Source organism: Danio rerio, chromosome 13, assembly GCF_052040795.2.
Source record: "Danio rerio strain M-AB ecotype USA chromosome 13, GRCz13ab, whole genome shotgun sequence".
Taxonomy (NCBI): Eukaryota; Metazoa; Chordata; class Actinopteri; order Cypriniformes; family Danionidae; genus Danio; species Danio rerio.
The window spans coordinates 38,755,001-38,779,999 of record NC_141033.1 but is presented as its reverse complement, the minus strand read 5'-3'; the positions used below and the strand labels follow the sequence as shown (position 1 = coordinate 38,779,999).

At 36.5% G+C, this 24,999-nt stretch overlaps 2 protein-coding genes across 10 annotated transcripts in view; both read left to right on the top strand.

The window, feature by feature from the left end:
• Positions 1 to 3,443: 3,443 nt before the first annotated feature.
• Positions 3,444 to 10,080, top strand: med6 (mediator complex subunit 6). 2 transcript variants are annotated; one of them, NM_001002084.1, is given in 8 exon segments: positions 3,444 to 3,508; positions 3,837 to 3,996; positions 5,096 to 5,187; positions 6,357 to 6,439; positions 6,525 to 6,633; positions 8,244 to 8,359; positions 8,460 to 8,487; positions 9,308 to 10,080. In NM_001002084.1, coding segments are annotated over 8 exon segments (765 nt in total). In that variant the 5' UTR covers positions 3,444 to 3,486; the 3' UTR covers positions 9,463 to 10,080.
• Positions 10,081 to 10,521: 441 nt separating this feature from the next.
• pcnx1 (pecanex 1) overlaps positions 10,522 to 24,999 on the top strand; it is an 83,185-nt gene continuing 68,707 nt past the window's right edge. For all 8 annotated transcript variants that reach the window (XM_087279605.1, XM_087279604.1, XM_087279601.1 and 5 more), the window contains exons 1-2: positions 10,522 to 10,761; positions 15,019 to 15,233. In XM_087279605.1, the coding sequence (XP_087135731.1) occupies positions 10,609 to 10,761; positions 15,019 to 15,233 (368 nt within the window). In that variant the 5' untranslated portion in view covers positions 10,522 to 10,608. The remainder of the gene's footprint in view (positions 10,762 to 15,018; positions 15,234 to 24,999) is intronic.

Here is a 24,999-nt window from a genome sequence, read left to right as displayed (position 1 = left end):
GCCTGCACATTCGACTTACCTCAGTCACAATTAGGCTATTTGAATGAAAAATTGAATGAAAAATTAATAAACACATAATAAAACTAATGTAGATCTTCACGATATGTCTTGCCTCTCTTGTAAAAATAAAAGTACATTTGAAAATTTGTGCATAACAAAAATAGCCAAAACAGTATTCAAATAAATTTTAATATGGGCTGCTTTTGGTGCTTCATGGTCATTTTTGTTTTAAGATTTAGTTCCAAAATTATTAATAAAAATCAATAAAATAAAATATTTTCTTGATTTAAAAACAACACAGGAGCAAAAGTCAGATAGTAAAAAGAAAATATTTGTTAGCACTGGCCAAAATGGATTAGATGAAATCCCAGAAGACAGAGGCTTCTTCGATGGGTTATTTTCAATATTTATGATGGTATAGCAGTCAAAATAGGACAAATGAGCTCATGTATGGGACATATTCTGGACCTTTGTCAGTGAGGGGTGGGTCTTCCAAACCCCCCTGGCTATGGGCCTGTATAGTCTCAATGTAGCTCATCTTGAGTACCCATTAGTAACAGCACCAAACATACATGCTACATGCATGCTACATGCTACATCTTTCCACCAGAAAAAAAACATACAAAAATAAACAAAATTAATAGTATGATTATTGATACATAAAAATAATCTGAAATTACTTAATAATTTATTAATTTTCTTTTCGGCTTAGTCCCTTTATTAATCTGGGGTCACCACAGCGGAATGAACCGCCAGCTTATCCAGCACATGCAGTGGATGCCCTTCCAGCTGCAACCCATCACTGGGAAGCATCCACACACACTCATTCACACATATATGGACAATTTACATACCCAATTCACCTATAGCACACGTCTTTGTTTTTGTGGGGGAAATGGGAGCACATGGAGGAAACCCACGCAAACATGGGGAGAACATGCAAACTCCACATAGAAATGCCAACTGACCCAGCCCAGACTCGAGCCAGCGACTTTCTTGCTGTGAGGCATTCGTGCTACCCACTTTATTAAAATGGTAAGCATTCACCAGCTCAGCCAACCATTTTTTTCTAGTCGTCTCCAGGACATAACTGAATTTTCTTTTTCTAATTTTTTTTTCACAAATTTTCTTTAAAGGTTCAGAGTTGTACCATATTCTTTAAAAGTTGCAGTATGTTTAAGAAGAGATATAGCTCTGAAAAATCTCTGAGATTCAACAAAGGGAATGAAAATCAGGTCATTTGCCATTAATGATGTTTTTACATTGAGGACTTAATTTATTCTCTTGCATGTTGTAAAGTGAGCATTACCCTTGATTTGACTAAATCCAGCTTGCTGAAGGAATGTTATTGCCATCTCTTGGTGAAAGATTTGTGGCATTTGAGCCTGATTTGCATTGAAGTTGTAGATTTTGAATGTGAAGCAAGTGGATTTAGAATTTAATAGTCTTTTTCTGGATTTTTATAGTTCTATTTTTATTTGCAGGCGTTTATTTGTGTCGTTCATGCTGCACTGCACTGCACTTCACTCATTGGATATTTTTGCAGACTTTTGCCTGCAGGGACTCTGATGGGTATTTGTGCCATCTGATGATTTCTTCTCGTGATAATGTTTCAGCAAATGTAGTTTTAATTAGATCCAAAGGCATATTTTCCTATTCTAAAAATGGCTTTAATGCTTTTGTTTACTGGGTCTTTTTAAGAATGTAATTAGTTTTGTCCAAACTGAGTCCTTTAAAATCCAAATGTTGTTTGCAGTGTGTGTGTGTGTATTTGACTGAAAACTTGTAAACTGACAATAATGAGAGCCAAAATATTTGCTAGTAAAGCATGATGACTTTATTAGACTTTCCCTAATAATTTAGCCGATATTATTATTGGCAACTAAAAATACATGATATCATTGTTTTAGAGGTGTCACGGTGGTGCCGTGGGTAGCACGATCATCTCACAGCATGAATGTCGCTGGTTTGAGCCCCGGTTGGGTCAGTTGGCATTTTTTGTGTGGTGTTTGCATGTTCTCCTTGAGTTGGTGTGAGTTTCTTCTGGATGCTCTGGTTTCCCCCACAGCCCAAAGACATGCGCTATAGGTGAATTGGGTAAGCTAAATTGTTTGTAGTGTATGTGTGTGAATGGGAGTGTATGGGTGTTTCCCAGTGATGGGTTGCAGCTGGAAGAATACCCGCTGCATGCGTAAAACATATGTTGGATAAGTTGGTGTTTCATTCCGCTGTGGCGACCCCCAATTAATAAACGAACTAAGCCAAAAAGAAAATGAATGAATGAATGAAAGCATAATGACTTTATTAGACATTCCCTAATATTGTAGCCTATACCATTATTGGCGAATAAAAATACATAATGTTGTTGTTATAAAATGTAAAATAGCATACAATCCTGTAATAAAAAACAATAGAATAATTATACAAACATTATTAAATGAAGTTTCCTATTATGGCATGTGGCTACTGCACAATACACTTATAAAACAGCATTAATTAAATGAAAATATTTCAATGAAAATCATTATGTTTTAAGGATTTGTTTTCAAATATATATTATGATCAATGAAACAAATAGTTGTACATAATGGCTTAGTGGCCGTAATAATAACAAATGCTCCAATATTCATATTATTGGTTTCTAAATTTCACAATGGTGGTGACTTTAAAGTCAAACTGAAATGAAATATATTCCATAGATAATTTCATAACTGAAAAGATGTAATGATTATATAATTAATATGATGATGCGAAAGTATCAGTGCAGGGTGCTAATTACAGGGGGGGTTGCTTTCAACCCCTCAAATTAACGCTTTATCCCTCTTTAGGACATCAAAACAAGATGTATGTTTGGGGTCATCCCTTTAAAAGTTTCAAAATTAGCTTTCTGAAATATTAATAATTAGAAATGTATAATATAAATATACATTTGACCAACCCCGCCCCATAATGGTTCCACTGTGATGCATTAAATCACGCCAACAATGGTAGGAAAAATATCATTCAACAGTCTGAAACGGGCAGTTCTAGTATCTTAGGTATTCACATAACACGTTTCTTGTAAAATAGGTGTTCATATCTGCGTGTAGCCTATAAAATTATAATTAGACATAATTTGTATAGTTCGACCGACAGTAACCTCTAAATTAGTCACTAAATATCTCTCAAAACACTGAAAACATGATATTTTATAATGAAATCAACGTTAGAAGTAATTTAAATACATTCATAAGTTTGATTAACTGAAGCATGTATTAGCAAACTACACCCCCGCAATCGTCAAAGTAGTTATATTTCGCACACTGTATCAGTATATCCTGTTTTGTATATCCTGTATAGCCGAACTTGATCTATAAAAAAATTAGAATAGTATATTTACTATTTTAAGGATGTTTCCGTCGATGTAGTAGATTAAATAACTGAAAATACCGCGTCATAGACTGTCGACGTTGAATAGGCGTCATCATTCTGCGCCTTTCTGCCAAGATGGCGACGGTGGATTTAAGAGGTAGTTCATCACAAATGTCACAAACTATTTTACTACCGTGTTTTATTTTTTGACGGCTCAATTCTTGACAGATCTCTTTCCGCATCAAATCGCATAGCTTTATATGTAATAAATATATAAAAGGATATAAAAAGGTTAGCTTTGATAATGCAATTGCCGCTGTTGACTTGCCGCTGTTGTTTGTTGAAGGAAGCGGATATATCTATTATACTATATATGTGTTTTGTACAACGTTTTTTTTCATTATATATATATATATATATATATAATTATTTTTTTTTTGTTGACTGACGTATTCTTATTCTAATATTGGATATGTGTTTGTCAGATAATCTGCTGGGCATCTCATGGGTGGACAGCGGCTGGGTGCCTATCCTGAACCCCAGCAATGTCTTGGAGTATTTCTCCGAGAGGAGCAATCCCTTCTATGATCGCACCTGCAACAACGAGGTGGTCAAAATGCAGAGATCAACCCTGGATCACCTCACGTAAGTGTCGGACTATGCAGCAGTGATGGAAAGAGAAATGAAAAAGCATGCTTAAGTAAAAGTACAATTACTTTTGTCAAAAATGTAGTGCAGGTAGAGTAAAATTACTTGTAAATATTCTTCAAAGTATGAGTAAAAAGTAGCCATACAAAAATATATTTACAAGTAGTGATTTTGTCGATTATTTATGAAAACATAACATTTTGTAGAGATTTTAGTAGTTATTAAAGGCCATTTGGTGATTTTAGTCCTCATACAGTAGACATATTCATTGTCATCTCTCTGTCATTATGTGTAAAGATTTTGTGTCTTCTTGGACCGATTTAATTCCTCCACATAGTACATGTTTGCTGCATTTATAAAGTGCCTGTGTCTTGAGGTTGTTATGTATGATTCAATTTTTTTACGCATGATTTTATTGGATGGGAATAACAAGACTGATTAGTTTACTTCGCCAATAAAATATAAATAAATATCAGTAAAAAATAGTGACTGCAGGTTTAAGGAAAATAGTGGAGTAAAAGTACAAATACAGCACTAAAATTTAGTCAAGTTAAAGTAAAAGTAGACATTTCCAAACCAAAGTAAAGTATAATTCCTGAGAAAAACCACTCAGTTACAGTAATTTGAGCATTTGTAATGTTACTTTACACCACTGTTATGCAGTTAAAAATATTGAGGTATATTGAGTTGATTTAGTATTTGCGCATTCAGACTTTTACCTTTTTCATATAATTTCAGAAAAGTTTCCTCTCAAATTCTAAATAAGGACATCATATTAGCATCCAATGAAAATCAAAGTACAACATTGTTCACAGTCAATTAAGTAGAACTAATGTTGTTTTGAAGACATACTTGCATGCAATCCAGACCCAATATTAAAGTAGTCCTAGCACAAATTGTCACTGTTCCAAAATGATCGAAAGTGCAAATATAAAACCTCAATGTTAAATATAAAACCTCTATGTTAAAAACCCAGTTAAGCGTATAGTAGATTCAAAAGGTGGATATTACAGTCACTGTCAATTGTTTTGTTTCCTAACTGATTAAATCAAAAACTTGTGTCATTTGTCTGCTTGTTTGATTTGTGTGTCTGTAGTCAGCTGGTGGGTGTGGAATATATTTTGCTTCACACTCAGGAGCCTATTCTGTACATCATCCGAAAGCAGCAGAGACAATCACCAACACAAGGTGAGATTTGCACTGCTCCTCAGTATCTTTGTGGTTATTTTTACTTTTATAATTATTATTATTAGACGACATGGCTGTTGAATGCTTTATTTTGATTGGCTGACGAACATTCTAAGGTGTTATTAAAACAATTTTCAGATGAACAAGCATAGCTAAAGTAGTTCCAGGCAGTTTTTGAACACATTACAGGTCCATGTCACTTTGCTTAATGATTTTAGATATTTCACAGCCCACAACTGGCAAAAATCTTATCAGAAGGCTTTTAATGAGATGCGTAAGAAACTAGTTCTACACATAGGAGCTGTTTGAGGACAAAAAACTTAAACAGTGTTTTAGGTGTGGTAACTAGTCTAAGCAGTATGATTGACTTTGTTTAATTGGTCCATTGAATTATTAGAAAATACTGCACACCTGTGGTTTAAAGGCCAATTCGCTTTACTTTGTGGCTGCATCACCACATTTTTCTGATAATTCAACAGCTCACCGTCAGTTATGCTTTATTTAAGGGGCCTGCATTGTAGTTGTGTACATAATAATTGTGATGTTGACTGACTTGCAAACAAAGTCAAGAAGATTTTGACCTGGTGCTTAAAAAGGACCTTTATTGGAATACATTTAAAAGCATAGAATTAGCAATCATAATTATTTTATAAATGCATCAATGTAAATGTTATTTGCAAATGCAATACTTTTGCATCTTACAAAAAATCATTAAAACATAGCAATTTATTTATTGCTGAATAAAATAGTTTAGTTTTTTTAAACCAGTAAATTTAATTCAAACAAAATGTTCAAATAAAATATGTACATTGTAGGAAGTCATGAATGTTTTCTCACAAACTGCTCACCTATTGGCAATAAAAAACGATTAATGTAATATATTTCCTACATATAGCCCCTCTAATTGTGTTGAGCTGCTGTGTAATGCTAATAATATTTAAATTAATCATTTGAAGAATTCTTTGAATCCAATTTAAATTTCAGGTACGAGCTTATGTACTTTGTAAATTAATACATTTTTATTTTATCGTATTTTATTTTTAAAAACTATAGAAAACAAGTCATGAATTGCTGTTTTTTCATGGTGGATTAAAATAATAAAAGTCGTATAACTGAATTTACATTTCACACATGCAAATATTTTTTTATGTTTTGTTCCCTTTTTGCAGTGATCCCTCTTGCTGACTACTATATCATAGCTGGCGTGGTGTATCAGGCTCCTGACCTGGGATCTGTAATCAGTTCCAGAGCGGTGCGTTCATATCCTTAAAACCTTCTCTCTCTTTTTTTTTATCAGTTTGAACATTAATATATGTCTATGTTGATGTGTGTGTCAGCTTTCAGCGGTTCACGGGATTCAGTCTGCGTTTGATGAAGCCATGTCCTTCTGCAGATACCACCCGTCCAAAGGGTACTGGTGGCATTTTAAAGACCAGGAAGAGAAAGGTGAAATTGCATACAGTTGAGCCTGTGATGATCAATCCTTTTTAGGGTGCAATTGATTGTTACAGAACTAATGGTGAAAAGATATATGATATTATTGTCTTTTGAGACCATTTTATGCCACTCGTATAATGATTATACAACAGCAAAATAATAAACAAACAATTAGTGTACAAATAAGCTTAAACAATTTCAGTAGAAAAATGGTTATTCCTAAAGCTTTTATAGCAGGGAAAGTAAGTACTGAACACATTATAATTTTTCTCAGAAAATATATTTCTGAAGGTGCTGTTGACTTGAAATTTTGTTGTTGAAATCTAATAAGTTTACAAATTAAGTTATGCGTAATGAAATTGAATGATGTTGGGAAACGTATTGAACACATGAAGAAAGGGAGGTGTAGAAAGACAGCGAAAGCCCAGACAGCAGATGAAATCTCTCAGTAGTTATTTAGCAACCCTCTGCCCTTCGTCAGTGTAAATGAATATGAGCTGCTTCAGTTCAACATCTACATTAGCAGGAGGATGAAGATGAAACCAGGATGGACATTTCAGCAAGGCAATTATCCAAAACACAGCCAAGGAAACTCTCAAATGCTTTCAGAGAAAGAAAATCAAGCTGTAGAATGGCCTAGTCAAACACCTGACTTGAAGGAAATACAAAATAAAGATCAGATTTGATATACGAGACCCACAGAACCATCAAGATTTTTACACTGTTGAGGTCTGTGAAAAAACTCGCACCTAAACAATGCATTGTGCATATTAGGGGCATCTTTAAGTCGCCATCACCAAAAAAGCCTTTTATGTAAAGTATTAATTACATTTAAATAGTTCAGTACTTTCCCCTTGTCATTTCATTATTAAACAACTAATTTTTCAGATTTTATTGTTTTGTTTTATTTTTATGTTTGTATTGTTTGGGTTTTTACCAAAATCTGTTCAATTCCATGTCAACAGCTCTTTTAAAAACATTATTACCAGAAAAAAACATGATGTGTTGCATTTTTATTTCCCCCGCTGTAAATGTAAGAAATAAAAAACAATAAACTTTGACATTAGTCATATAGTGTGTAAATGTCCATATAAAATTCACACTTTTTTGTGTTATTTGTGAATGTGTGCCATTTTGCTTATGAGGAAGTGGATTTCAGTTTTAAAATGGAGATTCCTCCAACCCGTCAGTTTTTTTTTCAGGAAAATTGCAGTCTTCAGGTGTCAATAAGAATTGTGCTGAAACCTCTAACAGAGTATAGATGAGATAAAAGAGGCTGCATAATGAGCTAAAATGTTGGTAACTTTAATTTTACTGCAAACGTGATAGGCGATGTATATTACATTATTAAAATGTATTAATGCTATATCCATGTATTGTGAGTTAAATTGATATATTGATTATTGTGACAGACTTACACATGCACACAGACAAATGCAGCAGGAAGTATCCATCATCCATGTCCCTGTTAAAAACTGCTGACTTTCGTGTGTGTGTGTGTGATTTATAGAAAGAGTGCACATGCACACATGCACACAGACAAATGCAGCAGGAAGTATCCATCATCAATGTCCCTGTTAAAAACTGCTGACTTTCGTGTGTGTGTGTGTGATTTATAGAAAGAGTAAAGCCGAAATCGAAGCGGAAAGAGGAGCCGAGCTCTTTGTTCCAGAGGCAGAGAGTCGACACGCTGTTACTGGACCTGCGCAATAAATTTCCCCCAACCTTCTATCAGGTATTACTAATATTTACATGACACATCCTAAACTGCTTTCTGGATGAAACTAGAACATCAAATTCTGATTGTATTCTCACTGATATTATGTCTGTTTCAGACCAAGCCAGGAGAGAAGCCTGTTCCAGGTATGGAAATACTTCACCTTATTACACACTACAGATGTTTTGTAAATGCTCTGATTATGTGTATTTATTGCTCAGTCTTGTGGGGAAAACAATGAAAAATGTGTAACATCTGCTACATATATATGTATGAAGTGTTTTTTAATTATTGTTTTTTTATATAGTCTGCATTTGCAGATGATTTCTCATAATAAATGGGCATATGTAGAATTTAGCTACAACCATTGGTGTTAACTTCACCATATGAACATGATTTAATGCAACAATATATCACATCAAAGTTATTGTTTTTTCTGTCATTGATTAGAAATAAAATCAAGTTGGCTCCTAATTGTGGCATTATCCTGAACATTAAAAGCATCGATTCATCGATCATAGAATGGAAAAAACATTTTCTCACTAAAGATGTTGGTCTCTTCAAATAAAAATCCAGGTTTTCAAGAAAAATTAAGTTTTGTCACAAACTGTTTACATATTGGCAATAAAAAGTGATGATATAGTTTAGATTTTTACATGTGGCCCCTTTAAGTGTTCTAAATGCTGTGTACTAATCTTTCAATTAATCATTTGTTGAAATACTTGCATATACCTCCCCAGTAAGATATTTAATGCTAACTGTATTCTGCTTTAAAGGTTAAAAAATGTTCCCGGATAGAACATTAAAAGAAGAATACTGTACATAACTTACCAATTTTTTTATGCAAGTTGATGTTGTATTGTCTTGCATTTTTAAGTAATTTAATCATACAATGTGTTGCAGTATATTTGAAAATGTCTGTTTGTATTGAAGAAAGGAAATATCTCTTTCTCTATCTGTTCATAGTGGAGGTTAAAAAAGAGCCAGAAGTGCCTGTTGAGACGGTGAAGCCTCAAGAAGAGCGAGAGACGAAACCTCCAGCTCCTCCTGCACCTCCACGGCCTCCACCACAAACTACACCCAACAAACCTCCACCTGAGAAGCGTGCTCGTGTACAGTAACAAACACCTGCAGCCACAAAACATCAATGCTAAGGGACTGACTGATGTTCAGACCTGTGGACCGTTCTCTGCAGCAGCTCACTGAGGGTGGACTGTTACGGTTATTGTACATACAGGACTTTCTTCAAGACTTTTCTTCTTTACTTCAATTGTTTTTGTAGTTAGGAAACTGAAATATGTTTCATATCTGTATGGCCTTTTCTGTATTTCAGTGTTTCTGGGTTGTAGTATTATGCCATTGTATTAATCGGAGTGAAAAGTCATTTTTCACATCTTGTTTGCAGTGTTTGTCATAATGCATATAGTCTACAGACTTTTCTGATGATTAAAAGAGTATTTGTATGTCCTTTGTAAGTGATTTGATAACTATGTAATTGACTACATAATCAGGGCCAGATTTATCTTTTTTTTTTTTTGTTACGTAGGCAACGGAAATTTATGAGCATATGCGTAAACTCGGCCCTGTATAATGTAATTATGCTATGGAGATTATATAGTGCGCAGCGCGCTCTTGTGTACAGACGTGGACGCGCACCTCTTGCGCTTCTGCGTGGACGTGAACTGCGTTCTCCATTCAGTACACTAAAAACAGACTCATAGCCAGCAGATATGTTCTAATGAGAATTGAGTTTTATTCATATAACAGTGACAATTAGCTCGACCCAAATACTGCCACCCCTGACCTAATTTATTCCACCTGAATGCGCACAGTAACCGCGCTTACAGTACGAACACATAACGGTACGACACATTCATGTTTTTCGTTGAATATTTCAGTGTTGTGTATTTTTTATCATACCAAACTACGAATATCCAGAGGACTTGTCTATTTATTTAATAATGTATTTAGGTAAACAGGTTGCCAAAAAAATCACAGCGCTTTTACTAGTATCGCCCCAGATGTTTTTTTTCGTCGATACTCGTGTTGGCCGCTCGGCGGCGCTGCAGAATAACCTGAATATCTGGCACGCGCAGCGCCACTCTCTGCGCGAGCTGTACGCGAGCTGCCGGGGCCGCGCAGAGCACGATGGGAAGGGAAGCGCAGCGCTGGAGGACCACAGAGAAGAAGATGGCTGCGACGGGGCTCGACGGGCCAACGCTGTATCTCCTGCTCCGAGACGGCTAGAGAGGGGATAGGCGGTAAAAATGGGGTCGCAGACCCTGCAGATCCTGCGACAGGGCGTGTGGGCGTCGGTGACGGGCGGATGGTACTACGACCCCCACCAGAACACCTTCGTGAACGCTCTTCACCTTTACCTGTGGCTGCTGCTGCTCTGCCTCCCGTTCACGCTTTACATGGTGAGAGATGTTCACCTCTTCTGTCCATCCTTCAGCCTTTATCCTGCCATATCTGACACCTACATCTCTTTATCTTTTCCTCATTCTTCATGCATCTCTCTCTCTGTGTCTATCATCCCTGCTCCTCTAGCTCATCTCTCCGTTTCCAGTACACACAGACTGCATTTCCTATAATATTTATTTATTCATCTCTCCTGAAGGGTTTTCAAGATCACAGAAATTCTAGAAATATCATGGAATTATAATTCCCAGACCCCAAGAGGTCAAGCTAATTTCTGCATTGTTGTTCTGCTTGTGGTCAACACAATGACATTTCACTGCTTATAAATTGCGTTACGTTAATGTCATTTCTGTAACTTTCTCATTTTAAACAAACATTATTTACACACTAATGTAAAAGTGTTGATGAATTGTAAATCTGGGAGAGCTCTTACAGTGAAAAAGCTCTTTAGTCTGTTTTTGGAAACAACTTTATTACCCAGGAATCGATCAGGGTCTGCATTGTTTTGGTGTTTGACATAATTTTTGTAGTATTTTAAACCTGCTGTCATGAGGTTTGTTGTGTGTTCTCACTTTGGTCTTTCTAGTTCAGCCAGATATGCAAATCATGTCATTATTTACTGACCCTCATGCCTGACCAGATTAATATGACTGACTTGCTTCTGTGGAACACAGATAAAAATTTGCATAAATACACTGAGACAGTTCTCACCATACACTAAAATGCACAACAATGTCATTGAAAAACAAAACAAAAGAGAGGTTAAAATATTAAAATGGTATAAAAATCAAACATTTTAATCACGTAAACACTCATTTACAGTCTATAGAATCCATTTTCACAACAGATAACCTTTGATACAAATGATTACGTAATTTAAGCTGAATTGTCAGCGTCATATGATGCTTTAGAAATCATGTTGTTGTTTTGGTGTTGATCAGTGTTGAAATCCTGATACATTTTTGAGCCTTCCATATTTTTTTAGCAATGCATTTTGTGTTTTTATTGTTTTGATCTAATCAGAATTAATCAGCAACTCTCAAAACAGCAACTGTGAGTTCTAATCAGTGATTTTAGACTCATCAGAATAAACCAAACATGCAATTAAATCAGTCATTCCCACGCACACATTGGGCGTTTGTTTATTCAACATCTCAGCTAATATATAATGCTTTCCACCACCAGTGAAATGCTCTCAGCTGTTTTTCACATCTTTAAACCAGTTTCACAAAACCCCACCATCGTTTCATTCCAAAAGCATTGCATCTTTACCATACCAGCTCCGGCACAACAAAATCCCTCCTCAATGTGAAACATTATACTCCTGTTTGCAATCTATTTATAAAAAGAGACTTGTAATAGTCGTCATGCGTATTATTTTTAAAGCCATGCAGCCGTTATGTGGCCACGATAGATCCTGATGCCACTCAATCCATATTTAACTTGCACAGATCCATCCATCAGTGTTCTGCTTGAACACTTTATTGCCTTTTAACCACTGATAAACAATATCAAGTCCGTCAGTAGCACAGTTTATCAATAAGAACCTAATCTATGTGCTTTTTAATATGTATTTGTGTGATGCTCAGGACAGTGTGGGTTTGGGGTGCTGTATTACAGACACAGATGTCCGCTTATTTCCAGGCTGTTTTTAGCTTCTACCCTCCGGTTGTAACTGAAATATTGTTGCCTTTATTTTCGTATCCCTGTAACTTTGTATAACACGATACTATATTTAAATAAGATATTTATAAAACAGAAGGATGCTAATTGGCTGGGATTTGCAAGCGTATCATACCCCCCTGTGCCTCGGTTTGCTTTTATGTCAGGATTTGAAATGCTTTGGCAATTTTATTGAATCCCAGATGGTTAAAAACAATCAATAATAGATCTAATGATTGTACGCCACTGTTCAGTTCAGTTGTGGCTGGTGAGATTTTTATGCATTGATAGGAAGGAAAACAATGAATCAATAATAGATGTAAAGATTGTTGTACACAGCTGTTCAGAAGTATTTTTTATGCTCACCAAGGCTGCATTCTATATAACAAAACACTGTTATTGTAAATTATTGTTGTTATACATTTAAATATACAGCTGTATGCAAAAAAAAAGAAACCACTTGAAGTTCTTGGTTTCTCTGCATTTATTATTTATAGTTAATGCATTTTGTTTTATTCTGTAAAATACTGATGAGATTTGGGAATTTGTTTTAATGGTCTAACATTGTGCCCTTACAACATGCGCCGCGACAAGATTCCAGCAACAAGCTATTTGGCCGTTTGCAACAAAAGCTATGTGACATGACAGAAACATTTAAATACAATTTAAATACACACTCAACAAAAAGGTAAAGGCTTTAATCTAATTAATACATATTAAACATATTAAAATTATTAATGGGCTACTGAGTGACTGATGGTGTTGGTGTGCACTGAATCACAGTTGTAAGTCTGACTTTCATTTTCAAACAGTCTGCTAGTTATTTTATTTTCATGATCTCCTGCAGCTTTCAGTACTATGGCAATAATTGTCACCTTAAATGATGACATTGAATTTGTTTAACTTGAATATAGCATAAAATCTATACCCGAGGTTATCATTGTCATGGTAATATATTGTAATTGTTCTGGCACAATGTCATGGGAATACAAAAGTTTTCTAAAATAGACATTTGTTGACATTTTTCTTATTTGTCAAAAAATGCTACTCTCACAGATGGTGAGAACAAAAATTCTTGTCACCGCGTCGTGTGTAGTTAGGACATGGTGTTAAAGACAATATTTTGATCTGTAGTTTGGAAGAAATGTTATCTGAACTCAATAGATTTCTTTTATTATTTTACTCCAATCCAAACATAATAAACAGTTTGATTTGGATTTCATAAAAAAATTCCTCTGAGACATTTCTCAACATACTATTCACTAAAATGCGCAGCAATGTCATAGAAAACAACAAACATTTATGGTTTTTAAGAGAAAACACTAAATGGTTAAAAAAACAATACATTTTAATATTCTAAATAACCATGAACAATGTAAAGAATTAGTTTTGACTACAGTTGACATTTGATTACATTCATTCATTCATTCAATTTCATTTAGCTTAGTCCCTTTATTCATCAGGGGTCACCACAGTGGAATGAACCGGGAACTTATCCAGCATATGTTTTACACAGCGGATGCCCTTCTAGCTGCAACCCAGTACTGGGAAACATTTGATTACATACAAATCATTATAATATTTATTGCCTTAGTGTTAGTTTCATACAGTCTTTTAGAAATCATGCTGTTTTGGTGTCGATCAGTGTTGAAATACAGACCTTTTTTTTACATCTCCATTCCTAATAAATCCAGTGAAATTAAGAACTTTCAAGTGAGCTCTTTAAGTCTTTCCATAGTGTGTTGTTCTATTTTAATGTAGATTATTTCTGTAATGGCTAGATGGAATTTTTTTTAACAGTCATTACTCCAATCTTTAGTGTCATATTTCAGTAAAAATATTTTAAAATGCTGCTTAAGATTTTTTTTTTCTATTACAGGGTATCTGCGGGGGCCTAAAAAGTTTTAAAATGTCTTAAATCTCTAAAACTAAAATTTAAGCCTTAAAAAGTCTTGTTGTTGTCTTGTGTTGTAGGTCTCAAATCTGTATTTTAATTTTCTTAATTTTATTATTATTGTAGACTAAAGTAATGTACAGCTATGTTTTGTTCTATTGGTAAGGGTTATAAGGTTTGTGAATGGATATATTTGAAATTACAAAAAAAAAGTAAAAATTTTATTGAAAAAAACTAAATTATTATTATTGCATAATGTGTTGAATTGTAATTGTTTTTTGATAGGGCAAGTAAAAATCTTTACTAACTGGGATATTCGAAAAACAAATCCTTAGAATTAGACTTGTACGTGTCTAAAGTTTCATCTTAAGATGAAAGTTAAATCTCATGATGTTCTTAAAAAGTCTTTAAATTTAACTAGGTGAAACCTGCAGAAACCCTGTATTATCATGAATGGTTTTGGGGAAATTGTGATGCATTTTCAATTTTAAAGATACTTCAATGAATGCAAAGTTTAATAGATCTGGTTTTCTTAGTAAAGCAAATATTTTGTATTTCCTGTCTTCTCTGAATAAATACAATCTTGCTAAATAAAATATACATTACTTTTAAAAAATCTGTCTCACTTCAAGGTTGTGTTTCAGAACTACAAAAGTTCTTGTTTTCAGCTCATTTAAAGTTTCTTTCTTTGTCGCTGTAGGCCTTGCCTCCGACCATGGTGATTGTGGGAATCTACTGCGGGGTGATTGCAGGTATGTTTGTGCTGCTGAAGGCAGTGAATTATCGCCTGCACACCGCGCTGGATGAGGGGGAGGTGGTGGAGCTGCGGGCCAAAGGCAGCGAGGGCCGGGGCCAGGGGGCGGAGCGCCAGCGTGAGGGCACCAGCACCCGGCAGGAGGACTCAAACGGGCCTGGGTAAGACAAGTTAATGGTTTACTTCACAAGTCTTAATCTAAAGGAGAGTGAGGGCTGCAGAGTTAATGATTGTTAGCATGTTTGAATGGGTTTGATTTAGCTTATTGAGGCTCTGATTTGCCTCAGAAACAAATTTAGATCATATAAGAACAATTGAATAATTTCAGATTCTGAATCAGGCCATTATAGAGAGAGTTCAGCCAAAAATGACAATTCTGTCATCATCTACTCACCCTCCACATGTTCAAAACTGTTTTCTTTCTACTCTTAAACGCAAAAAAAGATATTTTGAAGATTGTTACTGATTGGTTACCAGTCTTTGGTTGTATTTTTTTTTACTATGAAAGTCAATGGCTACCGTTTACCAACATTCATCTTCAGTGTTCAACAGAAGATATAAACTTATAAAGGTTTGTAACCACTTGAAGCTGAGTAAAAGGTGTGTAAATGTTCATTTTAAAGGTTGTGAATCATCTTCTCAGGAAATTAATGATCCGTTTTAGTAATGTTTTTGAATCATTGGGGTTGTAATTCTCTTTGAAAAGATTTAGATTCTGAACAGATATATTGTATTTCATTATAATTCTTAAAGGATAGTGAACAGCTGAGGAATGTTTCTAAAAGCTAATATGCTCAGTTGCTGATTTTATATTAACTGATCTGATTTAAAAAATGTTTGATTTGTCTCAAAAATGATAGCTTTGAATCAGTTCACAGTTTGAGTCACATTTATGGTTTTTTATTTAACAGACTCTTTTTATTTAAGTCGACTTACAAATGAGGATGAAAGAGCATATGAAATCATCAGAGAGCATCAATACATAGATGCCAGGGCAAGTTCACAAGTTAGTTTAGCAGGTTTTTAAAAAACTATATATTTTTATTATTGAGTTCTCGCTAGGGATGTCCAGATCCGATCATGCGGTTTCAGACTCGGAATCGGACGTTACCTCCTGATCAGGACTCGAACATATATGTATATTATATATATTCTCATTATTTTAAACACATCTGTAGTTATCTGGTGGCACAAGAGGTGTGAACCTACACTGGACTCACGGTTTGGTTATGATTAACATGCCATTGATTTGGGTCAGTTCGATATCTCAGTGCATCACGGTACATTGACGATACTTTCCATACACAATCAAATTTTACTTCACAGCATAAGAAAAATGTGTTAATATATTTATCTATTAGTTGTAATACACTTTTGTCCTTTAATACAAAAAGTCAGAACTGTACCTTTAAATAATCAAGTACATGAGAGAGAGAGAGAGAGAGATGGAGTTTACTTTCATTTTCCCAATTGCAGTGAACCAGCTTCTGCTATAAGTGTCAGTGAAAGTCTGTCCAGCAAACACACACACAACTTTTAAGAAGTTACATTGTTTTAATTACTCGCACTGGCCTTCCTCACTATAGTAAGCTACGTCACTATGTAATAACCGGTTATGATCTGTTTCTGAACCGTTACCAAAATTGTCTGCATCGCGGTGCACTGAAGAAACAATTAATTTTGACACCCCTACATGACTTCACACAGAAACAGCAACGCGTGTGGCATGACATCACTTTATTGCAGAGATGCGATTGGTTAAATGCCGGTAAAGTAGAATACGGAAGTAGCTTGAAAAGAAATGTGCGAGTATGTCTGCGCTCTGGAGGTATTATAAAGTTGATGACGACAACATTGCCATAGCAAACTGGGAGATATGTAAACTTGGGATTGCCTGCTGGATGTTTTAAGTTGAGGTGCTGTTTGTTTTATATTAGATATTTTTAGGCTGGCTTGAGAAACAAGCCAGACTACTGAAATCCTATTTAAACTTATTATTTTTTTTATATATTATTAGGCTGGCTTGTCAAAGCCAGACTACTGTTCTACTATTTAAACTTATTATTATTATTAATTTTATTATTATTCTTCTTCTGAGACTAAAATTCAAACTCTATCTACTCCTTGAACTTTCAAGCTATTACCACCAAACTCACACCAGACCTCCAAACTGGTCTGACTCGGTATGCCATATCTCCTCAGACTGATCCAACTTTCGGTTTTCCGAAAAACGTCCCGGGACTGTCGGAAAAATCCCATAGACTTAACATTGGACCAAACTTTGTGACCTCGTAACTCTGCGTCAGACTGTCGCACAGAACTCTAACTGGGCTCATATAACTCAGACTATCAAACTGCCAATGACTGATCACCTTTAAACTTTCTAGCCACGCCCTAGCAACCACTTTTGGACCCTAGAAACTGTCCCATAGACTTACATTCAAAAGACTCTCATTGACTTAACATGGGATCAAACTTTGTGAGCTCATAACTCTGGATCAGACTGTCCTACAGACTAATGGCTGAGCTCATTTAACTACGACTACCAAACTGCCAATAACTGGTGAGCTTTTAACTTTCTAGCCACACCCCTAACTACCACATACTGCACCCTAGCAACTGTCCCGTAGACTTCCATTACAAAAGACTCTCATTGACTTTACATGGGATCAAACTTTGTGAGCTCATAACTCTGCATCAGACTGTCATACAGACTAATGGCTGAGCTCATTTAACTCAGACTACCAAACTGCCAATAACTGATGAGCTTTTAACTTTCTAGCCACACCCCTAACTACCACATACTGCACCCTAGCAACTGTCCCGTAGACTTCCATTACAAAAGACTCTCATTGACTTTCCATGGGATCAAACTTTGTGAGCTCATAACTCTGCATCAGACTGTCATAGAGACTAATGGCTGAGCTCATTTAACTCAGTCTAGCCAGCAGCCAATCACTGATGGCCTTTTAACTTTCTAGCCACACCCCTAACTACCACATACTGCACCCTAGCAACTGTCCTATAGACTGTAATTAGCTGTGCTTTCAAATGCTTATAATTCTAACATGCTAATGACATGCCAATCATGCTAGCAACATGCTACTCATATGCTAATCATGCTAATGACATGCTAACTCATACTGGAAACATGCTAATGACATGCTAATTTGTACAAGAATCATGCTAGTAACATGCTAATTCATACTAATAATACTAACTCATTCATTCAACTCATTCATACTAACTCATGTTAATAACTGGCCTACATGCATACCTTTCCTTAGCAGTGTCCTATTGACTTGGGGGATGGCTCATCTGACTCAGACAACCAATGAGCATCTCAATATGATAATGAAGCTCACAAGCCACGCCCCCAAATTGATTCCATAGACTTCCATTAAAATAGGCCAAGATGCATATCTTTGCATAGCAGTGTCATAGAGACATGGGGGTTGGTTCATTTGACTTAGACAGCAAACCACAATCAAGTGCACTCTGTAACCTCGCCCATAGCAACAAAACAGAGTACCCTATCAACCATTCATCAACAGCTATATCTCAGCATCTGAACATCGTAGAGACTTGGAGATTGGCTCGTTTGACTCATGCTAGCAAACGGAACTTCCTAAATGCTACACATGCTAGCAGTGATTAGCTACATGCTAATATTGACTAGCCAAGTACTGTAACTTGCTAGAAATGCTTACTAAGTATAAATGTTTTATCAGGCATGTATGTGAGGCTTGCCTAGTAACCAACCAGGGTACCCTAGCAACTGCCTAGCAACCATCCAAATTACCCTAGCAATCGCCTAGCAACCACCTAGCAATGGCCTAGTAATGCCTTAATAAGGGCCTAGTGACCACTCAGGACACCCTAGCAACCGCCTAGCAACGCCTTAGCAACCACTCAGAATACCTTAGCAACCACCTAGCAACACCTTAGCAACCACCAAGCAACCACTTGGGACACCTTAGCAACCGCCTAGCAACACCTTAGCAACCACCTAGCAACCAGTCAGAACACCCTAGCAACCGCCTAGCAACGCCTTAGCAACCACCAAGCAACCACTCAGGACACCCTAGCAACCACCTAGCAACACCTTAGCAACCACCTAGCAACCACTCAGGACACCCTAGCAACCGCCTAGCAACGCCTTAGCAACCACTCAGAATACCCTAGCAACCACCTAGCAACACCTTAGCAACCGCTTAGCAACCACTTAGGACTCCTTAGCAACCACCTAGCAACACCTTAGCAACCACCTAGCAACCACTCAGAACACCCTAGCAACCACCTAGCAACACCTTAGCAACAACCTAGCAACCACTTAGAACACCCTAGCAACCGCCTAGCAACACCTTAGCAACCACTCAGAACACCCTAGCAACCACCTAGCAACATCTTAGCAACCACTCAGAACACCCTAGCAACCGCCTAGCAACGCCTTAGCAACCACCTAGCAACCACTCAGAACACCATAGCAACCACCTAGCAACAGCCTAGCAACCGCCTAGCAACATCTTAGCAACCACCTAGCAACCACTCAGGACACCCTAGCAACTGCCTAGCAACGACTTAGCAACCACTCAGAATACCCTAGCAACCACCTAAGCATGCTATGTGACATGCTAATTCATACTAGAATCATGCTAGTAACATGCTAATTCATACTAGAATCATGCTAATAACATGCTAATTCATACTAGAATCATGCTAGTAACATGCTAATGCATGCCAGAATCATGCTAATAACATGCTAATTCACGCTAGAATCATGCTAGTAACATGCTAATTCATACTATAATCATGCTAATAACATGCTAATTCATGCTAGAATCATGCGAGTAACATGCTAATTCATGCTAGAATCATTCTAGTAACATGCTAATTCATACTAGAATCATGCTAAAATCATGCTAATAACCTGCTAATTCATACTAGAATCATGCTAGCAGTATGCTAATTCATACTAGAATCATGCTAGTGACATGCTAATTTATTCTAGAATCATGCTAGTAACATGCTAATTCATGCTAGAAGCATGCTAATAACATGCTAATTTATACTAGAATCATGCTAATAAAATGCTAATTAGGCTGGCTTGTGTAGCAAGCCAGACTACTGTTATCCTATTAAACTTATTATTAGGCTGGCTTGTGTAGCAAGCCAGACTACTGAAATCCTATTTAAACTTATTAGGCTGGCTTGTCAAAGCCAGACTACTGAAATGCTATTTAAACTTATTATTATTTTTTTTATTTTTTTTTTTATTAATCTTCTGAGACTAAATTTCTAACTCTATCTCCTCCTAGAGCTTTTGAGCTATTACCACCAAACTTGCTCCAGACCTCCAAACTATTCTGACTCGTGTTGCTATATCTCCTCAGACTGATCCGACTTTCGGTTTTCCGAAAAACGTCCCGGGACTGTCGGAAAAATCCCATAGGCTTAACATTGGATCAAACTTTGTGAGCTCATAACTCTGCATCAGACTGTCACACAGACTTCTAACTGGGCTCATTTAACTCAGACTATCAAACTGCCAATGACTGATCACCTTTAAACTTTCTAGCCACGCCCTAGCAACCACTTTTGGACCCTAGTAACTGTCCCATAGACTTCTATTCAAAAGACTCTCATTGACTTAACATGGGATCAAATTTTATGAGCTCATAACTCTGCATCAGACTGTCCTACAGACTAATGGCTGAGCTCATTTAACTCCGACTACCAAACTGCCAATTACTGATGAGCTTTTAACTTTCTAGCCACTCCCCTAACTACCACATACTGCACCCTAGCAACTGTCCCGTAGACTTCCATTCAAAAGACTCTCATTGACTTAACATGGGATCAAACTTTGTGAGCTCATAACTCTACATCAGACTGTCATAGAGACTAATGGCTGAGCTCATTTAACTCAGACCACCAAACTGCCAATAACTGATGAGCTTTTAACTTTCTAGCCACACCCCTAACTACCACATACTTCACCCTAGCAACTGTCCCGTAGACTTCCATTACAAAAGACTCTCATTGACTTAACATGGGATCAAACTTTGTGAGCTTATAACTCTGCATTAGACTGTCATAGAGACTAATGGCTGAGCTCATTTAACTCAGTCTAGCCAGCAGCCAATCACTGATGGCCTTTTAACTTTCTAGCCACACCCCTAACTACCACATACTGCACCCTAGCAACTGTCCTATAGAATGTAATTAGGTGTGCTATCGAATGCTTATAATTCTAACATGCTAATGACATGCCAATCATGCTAGCAACATGCTACTCATATGCTAATCATGCTAATGACATGCTAACTCATACTGGAAACATGCTAATGACATGCTAATTTGTACAAGAATCATGCTAGTAACATGCTAATTCATACTAGACTCATGTTAATAACTGGCCTACATGCATATCTTTGCTTAGCAGTGTCCTATTGACTTGGGGGATGGCTCATCTGACTCAGACAACCAATGAGCATCTCAATATGATAATGAAGCTCACAAGCCACGCCCCCAAATTGATTCCATAGACTTCCATTAAAATAGGCCAAGATGCATATCTTTGCATAGCAGTGTCATAGAGACATGGGGGTTGGTTCATTTGACTTAGACAGCCAACCACATTCAAGTGCACTCTGTAACCTCGCCCATAGCAACAAAACAGAGTACCCTAGCAACCATTCATCAACAGCTATATCTCAGCATCAGAACATCGTAGAGACTTGGAGATTGGCTCGTTTGACTCATGCTAGCAAACGGAACTTCCTAAATGCTACACATGCTAGCAGTGATTAGCTACATGCTAATATTGACTAGCCAAGTACTGTAACTTGCTAGAAATGCTTACTAAGTATAAATGTTTTATCAAGCATGTATGTAAGGCTTGCCTAGTAACCAACCAGGGTACCCTAGCAACTGCCTAGCAACCACCCAAATTACCCTAGCAACCGCCTAGCAACCACCTAGCAACGGCCTAGTAATGCCTTAGTGAGGGCCTAGCGACCACTCAGGACACCCTAGCAACCGCCTAGCAACGCCTTAGCAACCACTCAGAATACCCTAGCAACCACATAGCAACCCCTTAGCAACCACCTAGCAACCACTTGGGACACCTTATCAACCGCCTAGCAACACCTTAGCAACCACCTAGCAACCAGTCAGAACACCCTAGCAACCGCCTAGCAACGCCTTAGCAACCACCAAGCAACCACTCAGGACACCCTAGCAACCACCTAGCAACACCTTAGCAACCACCTAGCAGCCACTCAGGACACCCTAGCAACCGCCTAGCAACGCCTTAGCAACCACTCAGAACACCCTAGCAACCACCTAGCAACACCTTAGCAATCACCTAGCAACCACTTAGGACTCCTTAGCAACCACCTAGCAACACCTTAGCAACCACCTAGCAACCACTCAGAACACCCTAGCAACCACCTAGCAAGACCTTAGCAACCACCTAGCAACCAATCAGAGCACCCTAGCAACTGCCTAGCAACAACCTAGCAACCACTCAGAACACCATAGCAACCACCTAGCAACACCCTAGCAACATCTTAGCAGCCACCTAGCAACCACTCAGGACACCCTAGCAACTGCCTAGCAACGACTTTGCAACCACTCAGAATACCCTAGCAACCACCTAAGCATGCTATGTGACATGCTAATTCATACTAGAATCATGCTAGTAACATGCTAATTCATACTACAATCATGCTAATAACATGCTAATTCATACTAGAATCATGCTAATAACATGCTAATTCATACTAGAATCATGCTAGTAACATGCTAATGCATGCTAGAATCATGCTAATAACAGGCTAATTCACGCTAGATTCATGCTAGTAACATGCTAATTCATACTATAATCATGCTAATAACATGCTAATTCATGCTAGAATCATGCGAGTAACATGCTAATTCATGCTAGAATCATTCTAGTAACATGCTAATTCATACTAGAATCCTGCTAATTCATGCTAGAATCATGCTAATAACCTGCTAATTCATACTAGAATCATGCTAGTAACAGGCTAATTCATGCTAGAATCATGCTAGTAACATGCTAATTCATGCTAGAATCATACTAGTAACATGCTAATTCATGCTAGAATCATGCTAGTAACATGCTAATTCATGCTAGAATCATGCTAGTAGCTTGCTAATTTATGCTAGAATCATGCTAGTGACATGCTAATTTATTCTAGAATCATGCTAGTAACATGCTAATTCATGCTAGAAGAATGCTAATAACATGCTAATTTATACTAGAATCATGCTAATAAAATGCTAATTTGTACTACACTCATGCTAATAACATGCTAATCCATGCTAGAATCATGCTAATTCATGCTAGAATCATGCTAATAACATGCTACTTATACTTTTTCAAACTGTTTTTAAACTAAATAAACTATTACCAACAGGCTTTGTCAAGCCAGCCTCAAAGTTTGTCTCGACGAACTTTACTGTCTAGTTCTTCTTCTTCTTCTTCTGAGACTAAAATTCAAAATCTATCTCCTCCTAGAGCTTTCGAGCTATGACCACCAAACTCACACCAGACCTCCAAACTATTCTGACTCGGTATGCCATATCTTTTCCGACTGATCCGACTTTCGATTTTCCGAAAAACGTCCCGGGACCGTCGGAAAAATCCCATAGACTTAACATTGGACCAAACTTTGTGACCTCATAACTCTGCGTCAGACTGTCGCACAGAACTCTAACTGGGCTCATTTAACTCAGACTATCAAACTGCCAATGACTGATAACCTTTAAACTTTCTAGCCACGCCCTAGCAACCACTTTTGGACCATAGAAACTGTCCCATAGACTTCCATTCAAAAGACTCTCATTGACTTAACATGGGATCAAACTTTGTGAGGTCATAACTCTGCATCAGACTGTCATACAGACTAATGGATGAGCTCATTTAACTCAGACTACCAAACTGCCAATAACTGATGAGCTTTTAACTTTCTAGCCACACCCTAACTACCAGATACTGCACCCTAGCAACAACTGTCCCATAGACTTTTATTGCAAAAGACTGTCATTGACTTAACAATAGATCTAACTTTGTGACCTCAAAACTATCTATCTATCCTTTTTCAAAATAGATAGATAGATCTCTATCTATCTATCTATCTATCTATCTATCTATCTATCTATCTATCTATCTATCTATCTATCTATCTATCTATCTATCTATCTATCTATCTATCTATCTATCTATCTATCTATCTATCTATCTATCTATAAACTACTTTAATCTATCTATCTATCTATCTATCTATCTATCTATCTATCTATCTATCTATCTATCTATCTATCTATCTATCTATCTATCTATCTATCTATCTATCTATCTATCTATCTATAAACTACTTTAATCTATCTATCTATCTATCTATCTATCTATCTATCTATCTATCTATCTATCTATCTATCTATCTATCTATCTATCTATCTATCTATCTATCTATCTATCTATAAACTACTTTAATCTATCTATCTATCTATCTATCTATCTATCTATCTATCTATCTATCTATCTATCTATCTATCTATCTATCTATAAACTACTTTAATCTATCTATCTATCTATCTATCTATCTATCTATCTATCTATCTATCTATCTATCTATCTATCTATCTATCTATCTATCTATCTATCTATCTATCAAATGTTTTATTCTATCTATCTATCTATCTATCTATCTATCTATCTATCTATCTATCTATCTATCTATCTATCTATCTATCTATCTATCTATCTATCCTTTTTTAAACTGCTTTAATCTATCTATCCATCTATCTATCTATCTATCTATCTATCTATCTATCTATCTATCTATCTATCTATCTATCTATCTATCTATCTATCTATCTATCTATCTATCTATC